The sequence below is a fragment of the Cariama cristata genome, unplaced genomic scaffold (assembly GCF_000690535.1).
Source record: "Cariama cristata isolate BGI_N322 unplaced genomic scaffold, ASM69053v1 scaffold10762, whole genome shotgun sequence".
NCBI lineage: Eukaryota > Metazoa > Chordata > Aves > Cariamiformes > Cariamidae > Cariama > Cariama cristata.
The window spans coordinates 15,043-37,586 of NW_009604448.1; the positions used below are offsets into that span (position 1 = coordinate 15,043).

At 37.5% G+C, this 22,544-nt stretch overlaps 1 protein-coding gene across 1 annotated transcript; it reads left to right on the top strand.

The window, feature by feature from the left end:
- The first annotated feature begins 669 nt into the window (after positions 1-669).
- Positions 670-20,146, top strand: CCDC186 (coiled-coil domain containing 186). The gene is made up of 15 exons (XM_009695627.1): positions 670-1,356; positions 3,827-3,953; positions 6,354-6,482; positions 7,225-7,437; positions 8,914-9,033; positions 9,570-9,674; positions 10,018-10,116; positions 10,874-10,960; positions 11,750-11,892; positions 14,573-14,828; positions 15,471-15,660; positions 16,744-16,824; positions 17,885-18,095; positions 19,118-19,341; positions 20,064-20,146. Exons 1-15 carry the CDS (start codon positions 677-679, stop codon positions 20,144-20,146), a joined length of 2,748 nt encoding a protein of 915 aa, XP_009693929.1. The 5' UTR covers positions 670-676.
- Positions 20,147-22,544: the final 2,398 nt, after the last annotated feature.

The following is a 22,544-nucleotide window of genomic DNA, read 5'->3' on the forward strand; positions in this document are numbered from 1 at the left end:
ATGTTTGCTCTGCAAGCAACTTTTTGAGAGACCAAATCTGCCACAGACCATCTGTGCTCTTCCAGCAAGGGATTTTGGCTGCTTGAAAGCAGATGGGAAAAGAGAATCTCACTCACATCCTCCCCCAGCCCCTTCCTTTAGGTTGCTGGGTACAGATAGATTTTGCTGCATGGGTGGTGAGAGAGGACATGACAGTAAGGAAGTTGAATATTCTGGCTGGATGAGGGAGTCACCCTATGTTGTAAAAATGAATAAGTCAAGACATTGTATTGCTTTCAAATCATGTAGAGGAACATGAAAGCTGTAAGGCTCTAGATTTTTTTTTCTTATTTTATGTCTGAAGTGTGTTTTGGAGCTGATTATGTGGAATATTTGTGGATTTATATGATAGACATTCTAAAAAGCTCTGCTTTTTTTATTGTCTTGGCATTTGTTATCCCACTACTTCCTGTTTGCTATCCCTGATTTTTCACCTTCTTTTAGAAAAACATACATTGGAGCATTTACTTAAAACGGAGGCTGGAAGATCAACAAACCCTGCATGTGTAAATATTTTTACCCTTTGAGTTTTACTTTCTAGTAGCCTTTATTACCCCTCTCTCAATCTCTTTTCATTTTGATTTTGAATGTACTATGTTGTGTAATTTGAATTCTGCTTCTAGATTTCCAAAGGAAAATGATGGAGGGATATTTACCAGAAATGCAAAGCACGCTGGAGCCAGTCAATCTGTCAGACGATGCCTCTTCCAAGTCCCTGGGTAATGAGAAGTCTGATAAAACTTCTGGAATGAAGGACTGCTCAAGCATCAGTTGTACTGGAGATGATGCTGGTGTCTTGGAAAGGGAATCGAGGTTGTTGCCCTCGGACCAGGATTCGACAACTATTGGCATAGGCAGCAATGGGGCCCTGGCAGAAGGGCAGGAGCAGCAGTGCAAAGGGGCAGACTTCTGTGCCAATAACTGCTCTGAAAGAAAGGTGGAAGGCTCCACAAAACCAGAACATTTATCTAGTGAAGAATTTGAACGGCAAGATCCAAAATCTGATCAGACAGAACAATCATTAATGGAAATATTACAGGAGCTAAGGGAGGAGTCTGACTTTGTGAAAAAATCGAGTGATAAAATCTATTCAGAAAGCCCGTATGACACTGACTGCACAAAGAAGCTTATTTCCACAATACATCAGACTTCATCACAGGAGGATTTACTAAAGGAAATAGAGTCTGAACTCTTATCTACGGATTTTTCAAAGGAACAAAAATTCCCAAATGGTGTGCAGAAGGGTGAACGTGCTTTGGCTGTGTTTGAAAAATGTGTGCAAGATAAATACCTGGAGCAAGAACAAACTATAAAAAAGTAAGTATTTGAGTATGCTCATCACAATTGGAGGTGTGTACTGAACAATTTTGGTTGCATGTTGTATGCAACCGTATCCAACATTTTTGGTATGAAACAGGTAGACTCTTGTGAGTTGTTATAAGGACAGTTAATGAGCTTTTTAAGTTATGTTCCTTAAGTGAGGAATTATTTTTACTTGTGGTACGTTCTTGTAAATAAAAATGTGTGGTTAAATCTCTGAATTCTTGTGGAATTTGGCAGGAACTGAATAACCAACTGTTCAGTTGAATAGCCTGCCAATGTCTAGAATTATTTAAATGCTGTGAAAGTAATGGTAATCTAAAAATAGTCCAGGATTCATTCAGTCCATTTATGTCTTTGGAGAAATGAATCTTTGTAACTACTAACTCCCACAGTGTACACTTTATTTATGAGTTTGAAATTGCTTATTTCTTTTTAAAGTAGCGTTCAGTTTCCTGTCATAAGTCAGCAAGGTTGCTAATCACTTGAGAGCTATTTGGGTTAGAAATGTCATGTATAGATAAACTACTGTCTTACCACATTTTATAGGAGGCTTTTGAAATGCATGTCTTATAAACTTTGCTATAATAAACTGAGCTTAATAGTTCCACCAGGCAGTATACTACATGAAGAATATTTACATTCCTCAAAAGCCAGTTAATTGCTTGATTTCTTGATCCCCACTTGGCGTTTCATATTCCGTTACCTCTTTAGAAATGTTTTTTTTTCCTAACAAAATGTAGCCTCTAACTTCAAACTTATTCCTGCTTGCAGAACTGGAAATGAGTGTCCTACTCTTCATATAAGTCACTCCAATACCATGGTATGGAAGGACATCAAAGGGAAGGAAACCAGGCAGAGGGAGAGATGCCCAGTAGGGAAAATATTTTCTTGCAGCTCACCAGTTAACCTCTGACAGAAATCATAAATGTGAGGAAAGTCAGCTGATGACAGGAAAGCTTGGGAATGCGTAGTTAGGTATTCAGATTCCCACTCCTCCTCCACAATTACTGAAGTGGTGGGTGTGTAATTCCAGTGGTGGTGTAATTCCAGGAGATCATAAGTTAACAAGTTATTTGGGTTTTACTTGTTTACAGTAAACTCAAAGGCAGGTTAGTGTTTTCAGTCATGGACCAATTACTTTCTTAGAGATAAATGTTTGTATATATTATGTATACATACAGATTTTTTTTTTATATAAACATGTCTTTGGTCTCTTTTTTTGCCAGCTGCTATCCCAGGTGCACCTCTCTGACTCTTGGGGACTCAACTTCAAGAGTGTAAAACTGCTGTGGAACATGTTATGTTTGGTTCAAAGGGCATTCTGGGTTGGGTTGATTTTGTCCCTTAGTTTATGATCAGCAGAATTTCTTGTGACACTTCTCTAGAAATAGCCTAGTTGTCTCCTGTGATCAGATCTAAGATATATAGATGAACAGCAATTGTGTGAATTAAGAATTTGTAATCCTAGAATATTCATTAATAGATTAAAAAAACCTATCAGAAGTGCTAAGCTCTCTTTCACTGATGGTTTTGAGTTCCTTGTAATTTTGGAGACTAGTTTGTTTAGAGAATTTTATTTTTTTTTTTTTCAAAGGAGGGGAGCTAAAGATGAAAGTGCATGTCTTAAGGGATATTTAAATATCTTGTTCAGGTAAATGCATGCCTCCCACAAATTCATGCAATTAGTGGCCTAAAATATCCACTATCTAACTGTATCTTCAAACATTTAAATATGTTTGAGACTGTTTATTCAACAATTCTGACAGTGTGACTTCTGATTTTTTTTTTTATATGTAACTATCTTCTATTGCAGTGCTACAAGGTCAAACTAAATACCTGTCAGCGTCAACTCAGGCTTCAGACAACTGAGCTGCAAAGGAACAAGCTATTGCTAAAAAATTGAACTTCATAAGGACTATGAGCATGGACACTATTGTGGTTACATACCTACTTGGGACTTAAAAAATCAGGGTTCCATTTCTTACCAGGTTGTGAACTTCAGGGACTACTCTGAGCAATCCGTGAAATGAATACAGATATCTACAGTATCTTCAGAAATTAAAACAGTACTTTCTATTTTCAGACATTTGGCTGGCAGAGCTATCTGACTGGAAGTTACTGTCTTACAAGTACTGTAAAATTATTAACACTTATAGCTCTGTAGTTGCATAGAGGTACCAAATGTCTCATGTCATCATGGACCATAACAACCCCAAAATACTGGAAACAAGCAAATTCCTCACAAGGAAGATGCTGCTTGCTGGTTTGGAGTTAAGTTTCACATGCACGACACAATTCTGTTTTGTTTTTGTAAGGCTTTTGTGGATTTCATTAGTATTTCTGGCTGTAACGCCCAATAAAATTTGCAGATCAGAGAGCAAAATCCATATATCTCAAATTAAAACCAACCACCAAAACTCAGTACTGATGTACCTTGGTTTTAATGTCATTTTTTTCTTTACAGATTGATTAAAGAAAATAAAAAACATCAGGAACTGATTTTGGAAATTTGCTCAGAAAAGGACAACTTAAAAGATGAACTGAAAAAACGAACAGAAACAGAAAAGCAGCATCTCAACATTATTAAACAGGTACAGATAACAAAATAGAAGTGCTGGTTAGTATCTCGCCTGTATACAGTGTCACTATTGCCACTGTTTAACAAGACATCCTTGCTAGCCTAGAGGAGAAAGTAGGAAAGCTCATGCTTATTATCCTAAGCTTTTTAAGAGGATAAATCTGCTCTTCCATTCCAAGAAATATTCATTGGCTAAAAGCGTTTAGTGTCTTTGGATGAGCTGACTTTCTAGTCTCACATCACTTTCACATCATTCTGTATCTGGAAGTCTCTCTTCAAGTCAAGAGAGTTCCCATTTCGTGGGTTGCCCTGGTAGGTAGGTTTTGTGTACCTTGGCTTCCTGCTGGAGACAGTGTATGCTGAAAGCCTGTTTTACAAAAAATAGCACATTCAGTCTTTTATCCTGATAGGGTGACTTATTTCCTGTGCGTAGACGTAAAGGAGATCTTCTTAATTTGTCATCTTTATATTCTGTTAACTACTGCATCTGCTAATAGAAGTAGATGGGGGTGTAGTTACAGTTGTTAAACATTAACAATATGTGGAATGTGTATAAAGAGTAGAGCATATTAACTGTGATCTTGGACATTATTCTGGTATTATTGGTTACTCTATATAGGCATTTCCCCAGTGGATTGTTAGAATGGTGACAGGCCAAAGAGGAACACAGAGTGTGCATTGGTGTAGGCTGGTTTTAGTGTGGGAAGAAAAGGTTTCGCGTCAGGTGTCACTGCTTGTCTGTTACAAAGTTATCTGCTAATGTTCCTATAGTTGGTTGACCAGCTTTATAAACTGATCACAGATTACAGTTTAGAAATCTGGCAAGAGATAGCATTTAAAATACTAATTTCTGTTTGTCAAAGTACTGATGATGCTACGCTAGCTGTCAGATTTCTCTATTAATGCTGCATTGCACAGAAATCTGTTCTCAAAGCAGTGTGGTGGACTTACAGTGTTCTAGAGGAATGTATTCATCTATGTAGAAGCTTAGTCTGTCCCTGGTTAATTTCAAAGAATCTTTGAAAATCCATGATGTAGTTGGAATAGGAAAGTCTTATTTTTAAGCTATGAATTGGAATTGCATATGCCTGAATAAATCAGTATGAGCAGCTTACTCATTCTGTTTTGTCTGTATTTCCATGATAGCACTCTCTGATTTCATGAAGCTGTATCACGCAGCAATTGCTTTATCCCAGTCTGGGAAAAAAAATACATTTGTGAGGGATTTTGTTTTGCTTTCCAGTCAGATAAGTAGGATCTGTGATACTACACACTTGCAAGTGATTTCAGAAAATACTGGTTTGGAGTGTAATACTTCTATATTGTAGTTGGATAGCACCTGGAGTTGTCAGATACATTGCAGTGACACACTTGAGTTTTTTCATTTGTGATGTGTATGTTTTATTGTTACAATTTCTGAATTAGTGTTTTCTGGTAGCTTTCAAGTAAACAAAAGCTTGGCTGCACTCAGAACTGTAAGCAAACTGTACATGCATGCTTGTATGTATAAACCTTTTTTTGGTATGGGCAATGATTCATTTGCAAAGCTGAACAGAGTGTGATCAATTCATTGTGTGGTAACAGAAGCATTTTAGGTTATCCTTGCCTTTTATGTAGCAGTTTGGAATTGCACAAAAATGTAAGATACTGACCCTGAGATCTTTTTTTAATACCCCAGCCACCTGCCCAAAACCAAACCAAACTAACCTTGTTGAACCAACTTTCCCCTGGAACAAGGGGATAGTCATTCAGGCAGAATTTTAACAACCTTTGTGCAGTGTTACAGCTTAGGTAGCCACCAGTTGCTTTTGCGCTGGTGCTGCTGCTTCTCGTACTGGACTTGCATGGCTGTGCAGTGAACAGGCTCTGGGAAGCGTTCCAACTGAACACGGGTAATTATTCTTCAGCTGGATCAGGGCTCTGACTTGGTTCACTAGGCGGCTAAAAAAAGTGCCAGCACAATGACTAGGCGCCTCTTTTATTTGCTGAGTTATTTTTCAATGAATTAATTCCGCAGTTCAGTATGGATGCATGACTGCTTTGCTGGCACAGTGGAGAATATGGCACAGGGTTAGCGACAAAAGGGTGGATGGTGAAGCAACTTCAGATAGCAGCCAGCTCTGCTCTGGCATCTCAGCATTTGCTGCCAATCTAATTTTGTGTAGTAAATTACTGTGCCTCATGTTTTGCTTGATTTGATGCGTCTTCAGTCTTGCTGAAGATGAGAATTGACATCTTTCATGCTTGTACTGTAATGCAAAGCTAGATGTTGATATGGATAGTTGCAACTTGACAAGTGTAAAATACAGGTAAGTACCTGTTGAAGCATCTAATTTTGTGTGAAATGTTCCTGCCTGTACAAAACACGATCAAAGTCTTATTTTCCCTATAATTATATCATAATGTCTTTTAGCTGGAAGCAAGAATGGAAGAGCTTAATAAAGAAGTGAAAGCTAGTAAAGATAGACTTTTAAGTCAAGATGCAGCAGCCAAAAATGCTATTCAGCAGTTGCATAAAGAGATGGCCTTTCGAATGGAACAGGTAATATGGAAAACCTTTAATTATGGAACATCTTATGAACAAACTTAGTTCTTGTAGGAAAAACATAGACTCGGTTGTTAGATCACTAGGTAAGGCAAAATTTTCTGAAACTGGAACTACTAGCATTTTTCTGAGCTCCAACACGAAGATCTTACTGTCTCTTGTATTACTCAGATGATTTTTCTTTTCCTTCTTGATATCATATGCCAAGTATTTTCTCTACTGTATAAATTCTAAAGCTCAGTCTCTGATTCTTTTTTTTGTTTCCTATTTGAAACAGTGTTTGTTAGTGCTGGGGCGGGGTGAATCTGAAAAATAAACCACTGAAAATAAGCCATTTGAAAAATAAGCCACTGGGTAATGATTGTGCAGTTGGCATGTGGATGAGGGAAAACAGCAGACTGGTACTGGGTATTTGCAAAATTATTTTGTAAATAAAACTTAGCAAATACACTTCTTTCCTTCTGAAACAACAACTTATATTCTGAATTACTAATGTATTGATAACTCATTTGAGGTGTTTAGCTGTGAAGCTGCAGCTGCTTAGATACATATTTACTGTTAGAAATATGAGTAATTTCAGTACTTAAGTGGGATCTAATGTTAGTCTTTGCACAACTGGAGCTTTTGAGTCCTACTTTGTTATGCTACTATACTGCAGTACTGAAAATATCTGGTAGTCTCTTATAAAAGCTAATTGTGAAGTACAAGGTTGATTCGCTCTATTTTAATATTTTTCAAGGCAAACAAGAAATGTGAAGAAGCACGCCATGAAAAGGAAACAATGGTGATGAAATATGTCCGAGGGGAGAAGGAGTCACTTGACCTCCGAAAGGAAAAGGAGATACTTGAGAGAAGAGTGAGAGATGCAAACAAAGAAATAGAAAAGCATACTAATAAAATCAAACAACTTTCTCAGGAAAAAGGAAGGTTGCACCAGCTCTATGAAACTAAGGTACTCTAAATATTGCTGTATGACTTGAGTGAATGATTAAGAGCACCATCAGAACCACCTTATCACTTGTTTGCTGTTGTACTTGCTGAAAAAAACTATTTTCACTTGATTTTACTGTGTAGCTATGAGAACCCCTTTCCTCCAAGGGAAGGGGAAGAAGTTACTGAGTTCTCATTGTTATCTTTTTGAAGTTCCTTTTAGTATTTCCCTGAATATTAGTTTGTGAAACATTAAGGCTTTTTTTGACAAAATTGGAAAGACAGTTTGTTGCAGATGCCTGGATTTTGAAGGAATTTCTAGCTTGTTTGGATTTTTTTTTTAAAGGCTGTAATGGCATTGAGTTGTTGCAGTCATTTTTTGCTATTTTTCTGTGTTTTCACTCTGTATTTTCTCTTTTGTACTGCTAAAAATTGATGATAAAGCAATAGGATTTTTCAGGCCCAATTCCAAAAAATTTGCCATTCTTTTTTAGAAGCCTGTAAGAGATTCCCACCAGCCTCAAATTATCCAGATCTTTTTGTATTGAACTCCACAGCTGTGCTTAACAATTCTATTTCATGTGAAAGATCCAAGAATTGGTAAATTAATAGGGTTCGAACGTTGATTTGGGCCTCTTCTGTGCAATTGCACTATGCACAGAAGAATCAGAAAAATACATTTGAATAAAAGTCCTAAAAATTATGCTTCTGAAACAAAAAAAAAAATCACCTCTGTATCCTCTCTCACATGAACAAGAAGTGGGAGCATGACTTCAGGTCTCCTAAACAACATACTATCTATTTTCCTAACTCCTGAGGATCACAGTAGAGCCTTACAGGAATTGTACTGCCCTCATATGGTGCTGCTTTAAACTTTTTTGATAAGATGAGCCTATTACTTCAGGAACACAGTTTGGAAATTTGGCTTAATGCAGTGGTTTGTGGATACTGGTATAGAAGCTTACGTCAGCAGTGTGCTTCTGTTATCCTTTCTTGGCACAGGTTAGTGATTTGACTTGCATACTTCTTACTGTCAGTGCTCTCGCTAGTCTGCACCTCTATAGTTGGTAATACCATTCCCTTGGTGTCATGATTTTTTTCTGTAGCCTTATATAATATATGACCTTACCACTTTGAACCTGTGTTTCCTCGTCCTTTTGCCAAAAAAAGAACAAAAAACTGTGCTCTTACCCAGGAGATACTTATTTTAGATCAGAACTCTAGACTGTGCTTTGCCTTTTAACAGATATGTAACATTAATGTATACTAAGAGTAGTGCAGCGTTACCTTGCTATTCAAACCAGAACACTAATGTTTGCAGTTTTTTTCACTGGATTATGGGCTACAGCATTATCAAGCACTCTCAAGTATGTGTATGCTTTTGCAAAATCCAGATGTTAAGAAAAAATAAAAACTGCATTTGTGACTTGAGCCAGGAGTCTTGTAGAAGCATTGCATGATTTAAATCCATAAAATAAAATCTGTTAAATCTTCTTAGGATGGTGAAGCCACTCGACTCAACAGAGAAATAGAAAAATTGAAAGAAGAAATCAATTCTCATGTTATCAAAGTAAAATGGGCTCAGAACAAATTGAAAACAGAAATGGATTCACACAAGGTTAGTGAAGTGATACTGATACCATGACATGAAAATATAGCTGGAGGAATGTAGTTGCTGTACTGTTTACTTTTTATATAGTATTAAAATTTGTTTCTAAAGTGGTTTTTGTTTAATTTGAATACCTACAGCAGGAGTCAGAATAGTGCTCTTAAAGATATTGATACTGAAATGGAAATATTGAAAGGATATGAGGGGAGAATGTATGTGGGGATTCTGTTTAATCTGGTGATCAACTTTTAATTTGTTTTTTTTGTGTGTGAATTAACTGTCAGTTTAGTTTCCATGCGATAGAGTTAAACCTATCATCTGGAAATGCACATGATGCATAACCGGGAGATCCTTTTGTTGTGCTTTCAGTGTTGGAATGAATGAAATTGCATAAAGTAATAGCTGAATGGAAGCAAGATGAAAAATAATGCTGGACTTTTTTTTTTTTTTAATTCTTTCCAGACTGAAATAGGAAGCTTTTATTATGAGAAATGATTTTCCCAGATTAAGTTGGTTTAACCCATCATTTATTACTGTTTTTGTAGGAAACCAAAGAACGCCTCAAAGATGCAATGACAAAATTAACTGAAGCAAAAGAAGAAGCAGACCAGATAAGGAAAAACTGTCAAGAAATGATAAAATCCTATCAAGTAGGCACATTTTCTCAGGAGGTTAAATTAGCGTTTAGCATCTGAGTCTTTGTTTTCCTACCTCTCTAGCTTAAGCTGTAGCAGGGAAGAATTATCCTGTGCGAGCTACAAAGCTGAGATGACTAGTCAATGGTTTCTTTACTTGGAAAGTTGTTAAGTAAAAGGGAAAATGTTTGTCTTGATTGACTCGTAGTGTGGGGGTCTTTCTTGGCGTGTTGCGAATTATTAGATACGTACCTACAGAAAAGACTCAGTGATGTGAAAAGCTGTCTGTATGCTTATAAAACTAGAAAGGGGAACGTAAAACTCTAAAACTCTGCTTACATTCCTTCAATCCTTTTAGGAGTCAGAAGAAATTAAATCAAATGAATTGGATGCAAAACTCCGAGTAACTAAAGGAGAACTAGAGAAACAAATTCAGGAGAAGTCTGATCACCTGGAGGTAAATATGTGGTGGTTGGAGACAACACAATTGGCAACTTAGTAGTTAAGAATGCCATGAGTTTTTAATTTTGAGAATCTTATTTTAAGCTGCTTACAATTTTTGCCAAACACTTTTCTTTTTGGCCTAATGCTGTGTCCCAGGTGTCTGCCTCCAGCCCTCCTGGAGGATGTTTTCAGCTATTACCTTTGATTCAGTTTTTAAAAACAAAGTGGGGGCAAAAGTATGATATAATGAGGATGAAATAACTGCTCTTTCATTTATAAACATGAATGTTGCTGTAATTCAGGCACAAACTCAAATGATAGGCAGGTGTTTCTCTGACTAGTATTTTGCCAACCTATGTGGCAAGGAGAGGCAGGGAACAGCCTCTGTTCTTGTAGAGATTTGCTAGCCCAAAAGCTGAACTCTCTTAACGATTTAGTACCTGGTCACAGCTCATGTGCATATGCTATCTTCAGAGTTAACCAAATGTCAGTTTACCTGTAACTTTCCCCACGGGCTGTTGTGGCATAGATTAGTACACCAAAAACCAGAGTGTGTAATCTCACTTTTGTTCTCAGTTCTTCTGAGAATAAAGAAGACTTTAGGCTTTGCTTTGCTTTTTGAATCAGTAAAACAAACCCTTAGGGTTCCTGTTCTGCCTCGAACCCTCTTGGCTGTTGTGGTGGCCTGCATTGGCCTAGATTTTTTTGACATCCCAGGAGATGCCACTGTCCATTTAGATTTCTCAAGGAGCTTCTCACTCTTTAAAAAGGTGCATCATGCAAAAATAAAAGAACTAGAAGACTTGAAGAGAACGTTTAAAGAAGGCATGGATGAGCTTCGAACACTGAGAACAAAGGTAATATGTGCTGTGTTATATTGCAGTGGGGCTAAAGGCATAATGTTGGGTTTTGGAACAAGACTACATTCAATCTGCTAATTGTATTTTCACTTCTTTTGGAATAAAGAGTGTGATTAGAGACTGGCTGGCATGAGACTAGGAGAGATATGTAACTGTTGACTCTGAGTAGCCTTTCTTAGGGAGTATCAGTTGATCCATAGTATAACAATGTTTTGTTTCATGGTGTGCACCTCATTTGACTGAAAAGTTGTGAGAAACGTTTTAGTAAATATCTTGTAAATTTGGAAGATGAAAAATACTTGTGAATTTTTTCCTACCTGTGAAGCTAGTTTTATAGAGTTCGTACATGTGACCTCTGGTAAGGAGTATATGCTATCCATAACTTCTGAACGGTCTATAGATTAGCTTGCCAGTCTTTCTATCCAGAGCAGGGATTTAACTCAATAGGACCTTAGAAAAAGGGAGGAGGAGATAATAAGGGATTGGCTTGGTAACTGGGGAAAGATGCTGTCTTTGGATCTTGGTCCATTAGACTGATAAGTTTGAATCTTTGGACAAAACTAATGTTAATCACACTTGTTTAATTTGACTTTTTTGCCTTTTTTAAAAAAAAATTTTATTTTTCTGACTGTATTTGATCTGAAATACTTGGGGTATTGTTCTGAGTTACTTGGAACCACCAAAAAATAACACAGGAGCTTTGTACAACAGTCTATACATTTAATCAGAATATTTCAGCTCTGAAGTTGAGAAGAATAAATAGTTTCTGATTTCTTTTCTGTTTAGGTAAAGTGTCTAGAGGATGAGCGTTTAAGAACAGAAGATGAGTTATCCAAGTATAAAGAAATCATTAATAGACAGAAAACTGAAATTCAGAATTTGCTGGACAGAGTCAAAACTGTAGATCGTCTGCAGGACCAACATCAGAGGTACAGCTATGCACTTTGAGGAATGATTTAAAAGATTATATGGGATGTGGAAAGTTTTTCTTTATTGAAATTATTGATGCTTTAAAATGTATTGTAATTTGAAGAATCCTTGTCCTAATTTAAGTGGTTTTCCAATCTAAATTAGTATTGCTAGTACTGGAGATAACCTTGGTGGCCTCTTACAAGATGAGGGGATTGAGACTGATATATCTAATTGAACATCTTTCATTATTAGAATGAGAAGTGCTTGCTTTCCAGCATACTCTATAGGGAATTATGTCTTCTAGGTATCTGCCCAGTGCTCATTTTATAGAAAGATTGGGGAAACGCAGCTAAGCTGGAAAGATTGCTTCAAAATTGTGATGGATGAATGAAAGTATTTAACAAAGAATTTCATATAGTTGACAGATGCTGTATTCAGATAGTAGGGAGAAGTTGTATTTCTAATGGACTGGAATTCATTCTGCTCTGTCAAAATCTGCTCACTTAAGAATGTGAGGGGAATAATCTGAGAAGAGTTGGGTTTGTGGACACTTGAGGTGTGTCTGAGGATAGTCATGTTTCTGTGTGGTACATATGGACTAGAATGCACAAATGCTATCCACTTCACTGATTCTAATGGTGTTGCATAAATGGAGGTAGACAAATGTCAGGTAAGCAGAACCACCCATGTGTCCCTCCTATCCTTTTAAACAGTTCCTATTTATCATTGAAAAACATTTCAGTGATTATATGCCTTCCTTGGGGTTTAGAGAATCAAGCATTTTCATTTGCTGTGTGCTGGTCAGCTGTATTGGCACCGTGTCATCAGCCTTTCTAGGGAAACTGCAATATGTTAGAGACAACTGAGGCTTATGCTTCGATCAATAACAGTGATTTTTCACTTGGGATTTTTCTAAATGAATTAAAATGACAGGGATCACAGTGTGAAACTACAAATGTGTTTTTCCGGTTATCTTTGCCTTTCAGTAATTGAGACATGCTTAAATACCTGTCTCTTATTCCTATTCAATTTGGATAATTTTTTTAAAGTATCCTTCCTGTACAAGACTTATTATTCCTACATCAAGTTTCATATTGTCTTTTATTTCTCATTTGGAATGACTTTAACACGTTTCCGGTACTCCTTAGAATGTTTGATAAAGTTGTGGAATCTCAACCAGAGATTTAAAACTTGGACGGGTGAATTTCCATTATCATCTGTGAAAGAGAAATCCTGGAATCTTGACCTTTGTTTTTCCTGTTGTTGTTTAGAATAAACAAACTTACTGCCTTTCATTTTCTTGGAAGCAAATGGAAGGAATTTAATCTTAATTCACACACAATCTTGTCTCTTTTCTTGATGAGAAAGGAATAGAGTAGGCAGGTTTCTTTAGCCTAGGGAACAGAAGACGGAAGGGAGACGTCCTTACATGTGTAAAAGGCTCTTATAAAGGGAATGTTCAGCTATCCTTGTTCACTGGAGGAAGCATAAAAATGAAGAGTTTTGCAGGAAAGATGATTTTAGGTTGAATGCTGGGAAGAATTTTATGGCTGAGCTGGATAGTGATTACCTTCAGTGTTGCCTGATCTCTTTCATTGGAGAACTTTAAGGTTAAGCTAGAGATCTCTTTTAGGATATTCTAAACATTTCATTTTGTCTGATTCAATCCTGGCTGTTAACTAGAGATTTCTCCTGTCATAATGAAACAACATATTTGGAAATGTGAAATATAAGTATAGCCTTCTGGCATGGGTTTTTAAATGGGAGCTATAGGTGAAATGTTTTGCAGCATAAAGGCTGAAAAAAATCAATGCTGTAGTAGTTCAGTCTTAAATATTCTGAAAGGTCGAATTAACCTAAAAAAGACTGTAAAGGCAATGTGCAGTACATTTGATGTTATCATTTGGTGATGCAATGCTAGCTAACTTCTGTTGTCATTAACCACACGAACTCCTCATTTTCATAGCTGGAAGCATATAATTTATAGTAATGGAGTTCTAGTAGAATTCAGTTACTTAGTTTTGCAAAATTCATTTTTAGAATTACTAGTGACGTGGGTTGCCTGAGCCTCACCTCTTTTTGAAGAAACATGTTGGTAGGGGGTTGTTGATTTAGAGATGACTGAAGAGCTAATGAAGTATTGCAAGAGCAAATGAGAGGAGGACATTTTTAGTCTAAGTTTTTCAACAGCTATTTAATTTTGAAATTAATTTCAATCACTTTCTCTAAAATGTTGATCGTAACTGAAGATACAGGCTTTCTCACTTAAATGGAATGCAAGTGATAGATCAAAAGTCCCCTAATGGGAGTGCTTCAGTAGAAACAAGAACTTGTTTTGTAGAGGATAGGGGAAGCGATAGTGGAGTAACAGGTCCTTTGAATCGGAGCTGCACTGCTTGGATAAGGATGTTTACGAAGTCACTGTGCTGCTGTCCTGGAGAAGCTCAAATACAAAGCTAATCATTGCATGCCCTTCTGTGGGATACAGATATCTGTCACTTCAGCACTGCAACATGTCATGAAATGGAATCTGCAAACTCCCTTGGCATTTAAAACGATCCAGTGACTTAACAGATGCCTCAGGGTCCTTAATTGTGCCTCTGCCTTATTTGGTCTTGACTTGAATGCTTTTATTTCAGTAAGGTTTCGTGTCTTTAAGCTCAAGTTATCCCTAATAAGATACAATTGTTTTGACAGAGACGAACAAGAAATCAGTGCTTTAAAGGAAGAAGTAGATGGTTTCAATTCTCTGATTGCTGATCTCCAGAAGGACATTGAAGGTAGTCGGAAAAGAGAATCTGAGCTATTGATATTCACTGAAAAATTAACCAGTAAGAATGCCCAGCTTCAGTCTGAAAACAATTCCTTACAGAGCCAGTTGGATAAGCTTTCTTACAGTGAAAGAGAGCTGCAGAATCAGCTGGAATGTGTTCAACAGACTAAAGATGATCTGGTGAGTACAGTGTGCAGCTTGTTTTTTACGTTAGTAAGATGTCTGATGCTGATAAAGATGTGGCACATGAATTCCACCTTGTGTCTTTACTTACCTGACCTCAATTTCTCGTTTGCCAATTTGATAGAATAATAGCAGCAGGATATGAACACTTGTATTTCTAAGGGGAAAGAAATCCTGAGGCATACTGCACTGGAATGAGGGGGTGTTACTGTGGTGTTCTTTCTGTCTTTCTGGAAGTACAGAGTTGTTCTCTGTGCAACTGTCATTGAAACAATCAAAAGGTTGTAATTTGTCCATGAATTTTATTACTGTAAACTATTTCTTAGGTCCTGTTTGTACTAGAAGATAAATGTAATTTTTAATAAACTTAGTGTGTCATGGAAGGTAATGTGACTGCACTGTACAGCTCTGCATGGCTTTGTACTGTGTCATGTAGATGTTTTGGAGATTGTTCAGGGGTCTTACTGCAGCTTTGCACTGTGCTGCATATTCATTTGCAGTGCTAGTGATTAGCCTAAATAATAATATAAAATGTGAATGATTCTCAGGTGGAAAGTGCAGAGTTAGGGCTGTTGAGCCTGCAGTATTGTTAGGCTGGAATATTTTTGTACGTGACTGAAATGAAAACTACAATTTCAGGCCACCAAGTTACAGAAAGAGGAGGATCAGCGGAAGCTAGAGGTTGAGACACTACAAGCTCAGCTAGCTTCAGAGCAGAAAGAACTAACAGCGCTGAAGACCCACGTAGATGAACTGAAAGATGAACTGGCTACCCAGAAGCGCAAGCATGCAGCAAACCTGAAAGATCTCACAAAACAACTTCAGCTAGGTTGAAATTATTTTCAGATATAATGAGTCAGCCCCATCTGTAAACCCCTTCACAGTGTCTGGTAGAGACTAGGCTCCTGTCTGCCTCTGTGCACTGAGTGTAGCCCTCCAAGCTCTCCCTATTCCTGAAGACAATGAGAGTGAGTGAGCAAGTTAGATCTTGTGGAAAATGCAGTGACAGGAAATGGACCTTAGTGTCAATTTTCGGTCTTTAAATACAACTTTTGAAATGGGTTTAGACATAAAATGAAATATTTTTTCAAAAGAGCCTGGTCTTTGTTACCATGTATGTGACTACTGAAATATCACTGTGGGTATATGGATCCTGGTCTGTGTAGGAGTATATTTAAAAGTTGCTAGAATTTTCCTAGTTGTTGACTGTATCAGGAATTGCTGGTGACAGTTATTTTTAGTATATTAAACAGAGCACTTCAGTTTTTAAAGATGAACATGGAGAGACTGATGACTAATTTTGTCAACAAATAGAAATAATTAAATAGCCATTAATGCATATGCTCTGAATGCAAATAGATTTTAATATAATCAAATCAGTTTGAAATGTATTTGAAAGAAGAGATCCTGTTGGCGTTGTGCAAGACAAGTTCTGTGTCTCTCTTTGTACATATGTAAACAGCTGTGCACTTTCCCCCTTGATCTCTACTGAATGAGAATGGTCCTTCTGGCACAAGTACACTCACCTCCCAGTAGTGATACAGTTATGAGATCCTGGTCTGTCATTCAGTAGTTAATTACATGGCAGTCCTAATCAAAAGTAAAATCAAATTTAAGTCTTATTGTTCCCAGTTAATCCTACGTATGACCTTACCTGCTGCAGCTGGCAGCTGCTGCAGGGTGTAGGGATCATGGTGGATGTTGCATCCAGGTGCTTCATGGTTGGGGGCGGGGAGAGGAGTGGGGCTGTTTGGTTTGGGGGTTTTTGCAGTTGCTACCATTATCTTTCAGTTGTCAAGCCATGTTAAATTAGTGCAGATCAGAAAGGATTAGAGTTTTTGTATGTTGTGTAATACTATAATATTTGGTTTTTAATCTGCTGTTGGTAAGCATTATTTTGTTATACTTTTAGCACGGAGGAAATTGGATCAGATGGAAAATAGTAATTATGATAAAGAAGTCAGCAGCATGGGGAGTCGTTCCAGTTCGTCAGGTAATATAGCACATAGCAGGGCTGGCAAAATAATCCTTCGATCTTAATAAGGTTGCCATGGTGTGCTGCTGTGAGCCTTGTTCTTTGTGGTTTGTTCATATGCAGTGTGTGGGCAGCCTCCCATTACAGCTGAAAAATAGCCTTTAAGCATCAAAATGGACTTGGCTGAATGCAGTTGTAGGTGCTTATTTTTATTATGAGATTAAAGTTTAATGTTTATAATGTTTATATATTTTGGTTCTTTTTAAATGCCTACCTTTTTATTTTGTTGCTTTTATGTTTGGAGGAAGCTCAGAGGACTCCAGTTTATAGAGGAGCCTCTTAAATGCTGCCAGAGGCAAAACAAAAATGAGCTGTGGCTTCCAACATTGTTTAATTGCACCATTGACAGTTGCAACTGTGTAAATGATAAATCAGTTAGCATGTTTAGAGGCATCAGTGTATTTGTGTAAAATTCATTACTTTCTGTCTGGTTAGAAGTAAAGCAGTTCTCTTTAGCACTGGAAACAACATCGGTTTTCTTCCCCAGTATCTTTGGGTTTTAAGTTGGGTTAGTTCTGTCAAAGTGTCCTGTAATATCACTGTATGAGAGACACAAATACTTAGAAGAACAGAAAGAAAAGAAAATACTTCAAGCTCTAAGCAGTCAGTGCTGCAGAGTGTTTATACATAGGGCTTTTGTCAGACTGTACGGTTTTCATAGTGTTGTAATTTTAGTGGACTCTAAACCAGGTACGTTTAAAATCAGCTCAATCTTGTACAAAGTAATGTTAATGAACATGAAGGTACTTATGCAGGAATAAGCATTACTGAAGCAGGCACACTTAATGCTAAAGGAACTATGCCCATGTTAGGGGACTACACTGCTGTTTCAGCATGTATCCTTTAAATGATAAAAGGATTGTTTTGTATAAAACCCCACTAACATAAGAGAAACTGACATTCTGAAGAAAATATCCGAAACCACTGAAACATAATGAATGCATGCACTGCACTAGTGGATACATTTTACCTAGTATAAAAGCAAAAAGAGCTTTTACAAATGTGGATGTATTGGCAGGGTCCCTTAACGCGCGCAGCAGCAATGAGGACCGATCACCAGAGAATACTGGATCTTCAGTAGCTGTGGATAGCTTCCCGGAGGTGGACAAGTCTGTCTTGGTTGAAAGAATACTAAGGCTACAGAAGGCACATGCTCGAAAAAATGAAAAGATGGAGTTCATGGAGGATCACATTAAACAACTGGTGGAGGAAATCAGGAAAAAAACAAAGTATGTTCTGAGTTCTGTTCATACAGTTTTCCCAGTGCTGAGCTGGTACACTCGACAAGTATTCTGGATTTTATGTAAGACAAGTAATTGTCTAAGTGAAAATATTTAAAACAATAAAAATACTGTAGTGACAGTAGATCTCAAAGGTAGGATTATTGTTGGATTTTGGTTTTCCCTTATCTTTCCCCAGCAGTTACAGTAATTGCTGAGTTGTTTATTACTAAATTTTTTCAGGAGGAATAGACTGGTGCAAGTGACTTTTTTCATAGTAAAATGGTCACCAGCTGACTTGAGAGAAGAGTCCATTCTCTTCATGTGCTTAAAAGGGTGCTGATTGTAAGTGTTTGTTTTGGAAGGATACATAATTCCAGATGGTGGTCTGGCATGCATTGTCAAACAAACAATTTTTCTGAGCCCAAGATTGTCGGTATTTAACATGTGAGACAAGATTCCATGTACATGGAAATCTCATCTTAAAGGATGATGTCTGGAACTTCAGTTAGGAGGGGAAGAAATTTCCTCAGGAAAGCACAGTTTTCTGTTAAATATAGTCCTTGCTTAATGAGCCTATGCATTTATGCCCATCTGGTACAATTTCATAGAACATGATCACAGCTTGTGAAGACTCTTGAGCAGAGACTTTGTAATTTTGTCTCATCTGTAGAAAGCTGAAGATTCCCTGTCTGGAGTCTTTCAGCAAAGAAAAGTAGAGGCAAGTACCTTTTTTTTTTTCCTCCAGCGGCAGTATTACTTTCTCAAAATACTTACAAATATGTAAACCTCATGCACTGTAGTGACTCAGCTTACCAGCATCTCCTGTAGCATTTTTGGTATTCCAGGTTTTCCTCCAATGTAGAAATTGCAGGAGTTGATTTTTATTTTTTTTTTTAACTGCCTTTTCAGTAATACCATACTGCTTGAAAATACAATTACTCTTATGCCAGGAATCTGAAGTTACTCCAATGTCAGACTTTTCACTGCCTTGTAATGCTGTGATGTCTTTTTAATTTCTCCCCCCCCAGAATTATTCAGAGTTACATTTTGCGGGAGGAAGCTGGAACACTATCATCAGAGGCCTCTGACTTCAACAAAGTACACTTGAGTAGACGGGGCGGGATTATGGCATCTCTGTATACATCTCATCCTGCAGATAGTGGTCTCACATTGGAACTCTCCTTAGAGATAAACAGGAAGCTACAGGCTGTCTTAGAAGATACATTACTGAAAAATATTACATTGAAAGTGAGTAGCTATGCCAGTTCTTCCGCACGTTCTTGTGGTTCTGAGATACTGCCTTCAAAGAGATGCATGCTGTTAAAAGGAGGAGGCTTTTCAGAAGTCAGCTCATTGTGAATTGGTGCTGCTGATAGCATTGGATTAATCAGAGTTGTGTAACATGATCCATGCTGAACCTCTGTTTTGGGACCTTTGTAGTATGCTGCACTAATCAGCTGCTGCTTGAAATAAATTCTGGGCTGCCTGTGCATTCAGCTGGGAAAGGCCTTTCCGTGCTCTCCCCAGTCAGGTGGAGCCAGAGGCATGGGCTTTACATGCCTGGCCCTGTGCTAGTAGTAGCTGGGTACCCTCTTGAGCTATTGGGGCAGCGTGTCTGCTGCATGGGAAAGATGGGGCTGGAAAATGTTGTGCGAGCTGCCAGCCAGACTGCAGTGTTCTGCAGAAGTTGGAGATCTCTTCCTGTAATTCTCATTCCCCTTGAATGCTATACTTTCTAGACAACCTGTAGAATATTAGTAACTGCAAAAAAATAATTGCTGAGAGCTTTGCATCCTTTCTTGGAATTAGCTTCGTTTTCTCCAATTGTCTAATCATTTGCGCTTGTTTGGGATACTTGAAATATCAGCCTGCTGACGTAAACAGTAATTTTAACTTCTTAGTGCATTTTGTGCTGATTGACTCATTTTCTCTGTATAACTTACCCTATTCTTTTTTTTTTTTTCCACCCCAAAGGAAAACTTCAAACTCTGGGAACAGAAATAGAACGGCTTATTAAACAGAAACATGAACTGGAACAGAGAATAAAGCAGACATAACTAAAACTTTTATGGCATAGCCAACATGAAGATGCAGGAAAGGCAGGTGCTACAGACCACTGGTTTTTTTACATTTTTCCTGAAACCTGATTGCCTGCCAGCACAAGCATCCGGTATTTTGCATATACAGCCTTTAACTATACAGGCTGTCCTTACTCATGTGAGAGTTCTACGGGGTTTGGCATCAGTGTGGTTCTGTCTACTCAATACTAGCCTGAGGTGCTGCTGAATTTTACTACATACTACATTTAAGTAAAACTTTTATTTGAAATGACATACAGATGCTTTGCAGTGCATACTATGTTTTGAGTGAGTTGCAGTGAGGTTTTAATTTCTGCACTGTATAATTAATCAGTCTCTTAATGACAGAGCTTGAAAAAAATAAAACCAATTATGTCCTAGTTGCTGTTGAACATATCCAGTGTTACTGAGCTTTAAGGGCTTTCAGACATTATTTCCTTTCTTGCATATTATTTCTGATATTTAGGTTGATTAAGCATTTTTGACATGCATGGAAAAATGCTTTGTCACAAAATTTTGGTTTTTAAATGGTGGCCATGATATTGCATATTTTCTGCTTTAACGTTCAGCTGGTTAGCTTCTTTATTCAAAAGAAGTGAAACAACAGTAAAGCTAAGGGATTAAGAAGCTTTGACTCAGTTGTTGAGTGTATGTAATTGAAACGAGTGTCAATTCAACAAATCCTGTAAACCTTTGATCTTTACACATATGGATCTAATATCAGATAATTGGTTAATAAAGTTCTCTGGCCTTCTGCATAACTAACAGCATTTAGAAAGCAGGAGTTTTAACTGCCCATTGCTACGTGCGTATAGGTAGACATTGTGATTGCATCTGTTTTCAGATGATCAGAAAATCTATTTTCAAAGACAAATGGAAGCTAACTAAATTTTCTCATTAACTGTGGCTAAACTAGCTAGTGAAAGTAATAGTAAGAAATGGGAAATATATCTAAATGGGATTTTCATCTATTCATTGGACTGTGAAAGTGGCACAGAAATCTGTGCAACTGCTTAATTTTACTGTTGTGAAGAATTAGTTGGTCAAAATGGCATGAACTGAGAACTGTTATTTAGTCCTTCAGTGGCTGAGAGGGTGACGGAGGAAGAGTATCACGGTGACAAGATTCTAGTTAGTCACAGCATCATGTTCACATTTTAATTCCAGGATAAGTAATCTGAAATATCTCTATTCCAGCAGTAAATGCATAGAGTTCTGTATTTATTGCCTTTTGACCAAAATGAATTGACCAGATCACAGTGTAAATACATACTTCAGGTTTTTATTAAATACTTGAACTTCCTATTGTCATGAAAAAAGATTCAATGTACATTTACAACAGCAATGCTTTAGCTATTTTAATTAGAAAGGAAACTTGGGGGTGGAGTGGGTGGGAGGGAAATCTATCTTACCACAGGCACCATTTGCATCATACACAAAACAAGGGACCTGAATCCAGCAGCACACAGGAGGATAATTTATCAAAGCATCTAGGTGACTTAGGTGTGTGTATGCCATTTTCAGGTGCCACTGAGTCACTTGAGCTTTGTAGTGAACTAAAATGAGCAAAAGGGTCTGATTTGGTTTGAGTACTTTGATTCAAGACAGTGAGGCTTCCTTGTAACTTTAAAGACAGACATCTCTGAAAGTCCTTGCGGGATCAAGACCTGGTTTGTGGTCCAGAGCGTGTCCAGAGTCTTGGATGGCAGGTCCCTTCAGTGTCAGTCCCTTTAGAAAAGGAGGGTGGAAACAAATTATTTAAAAACTGACCAAGCATTGTAGAAACTGTGAGCTTTTAATCTGGGTGGGTTTTTATACATATATTTTTCTAATTCCTGAGAGCAACTGTTATCTGAAGTGTTAGGGAATTTGGACCAGTCCAGTCATAGGACTACCTCTGCTTGACTGTTGTTTAAGTGATGTGAAGAGGAAAATACCTGGCTCTGCTGAAACAGATTTGTCACCAGCTTCCAGGAAGTGAACAGGCAGTTGTTTGTGACTGAACTAGACCTTCTACTGAAATAAAGTATTTAGAACAATTTGCATGTCAAAACATAGCTTAGCTCCTGTATGTTTGTGTTTTCATGCTTTAATATCCAGATCTCTGGATGTTTTCAGGCATTCAGCTGAATGACTCCAGTATTTTAGATACCATGTTAATATTGTAATCATTTAATGTATGTTCTCCAGGTGTACAATGTGAATGAAGGAGAGGTGTGGTGCAGATGGAATAAGTGCAATGACATTGTGGAAATTCTTATTTCTTTTTGGCATGGTTGTTTCTGCTTTTAAGTTATTTGAGAAACCTAGTTAGTTGTCCTCCTGCCCTGCTGGAAATGCTGCTTCCTCTCTGTAGCACTAGTAACTTTTCAGACTT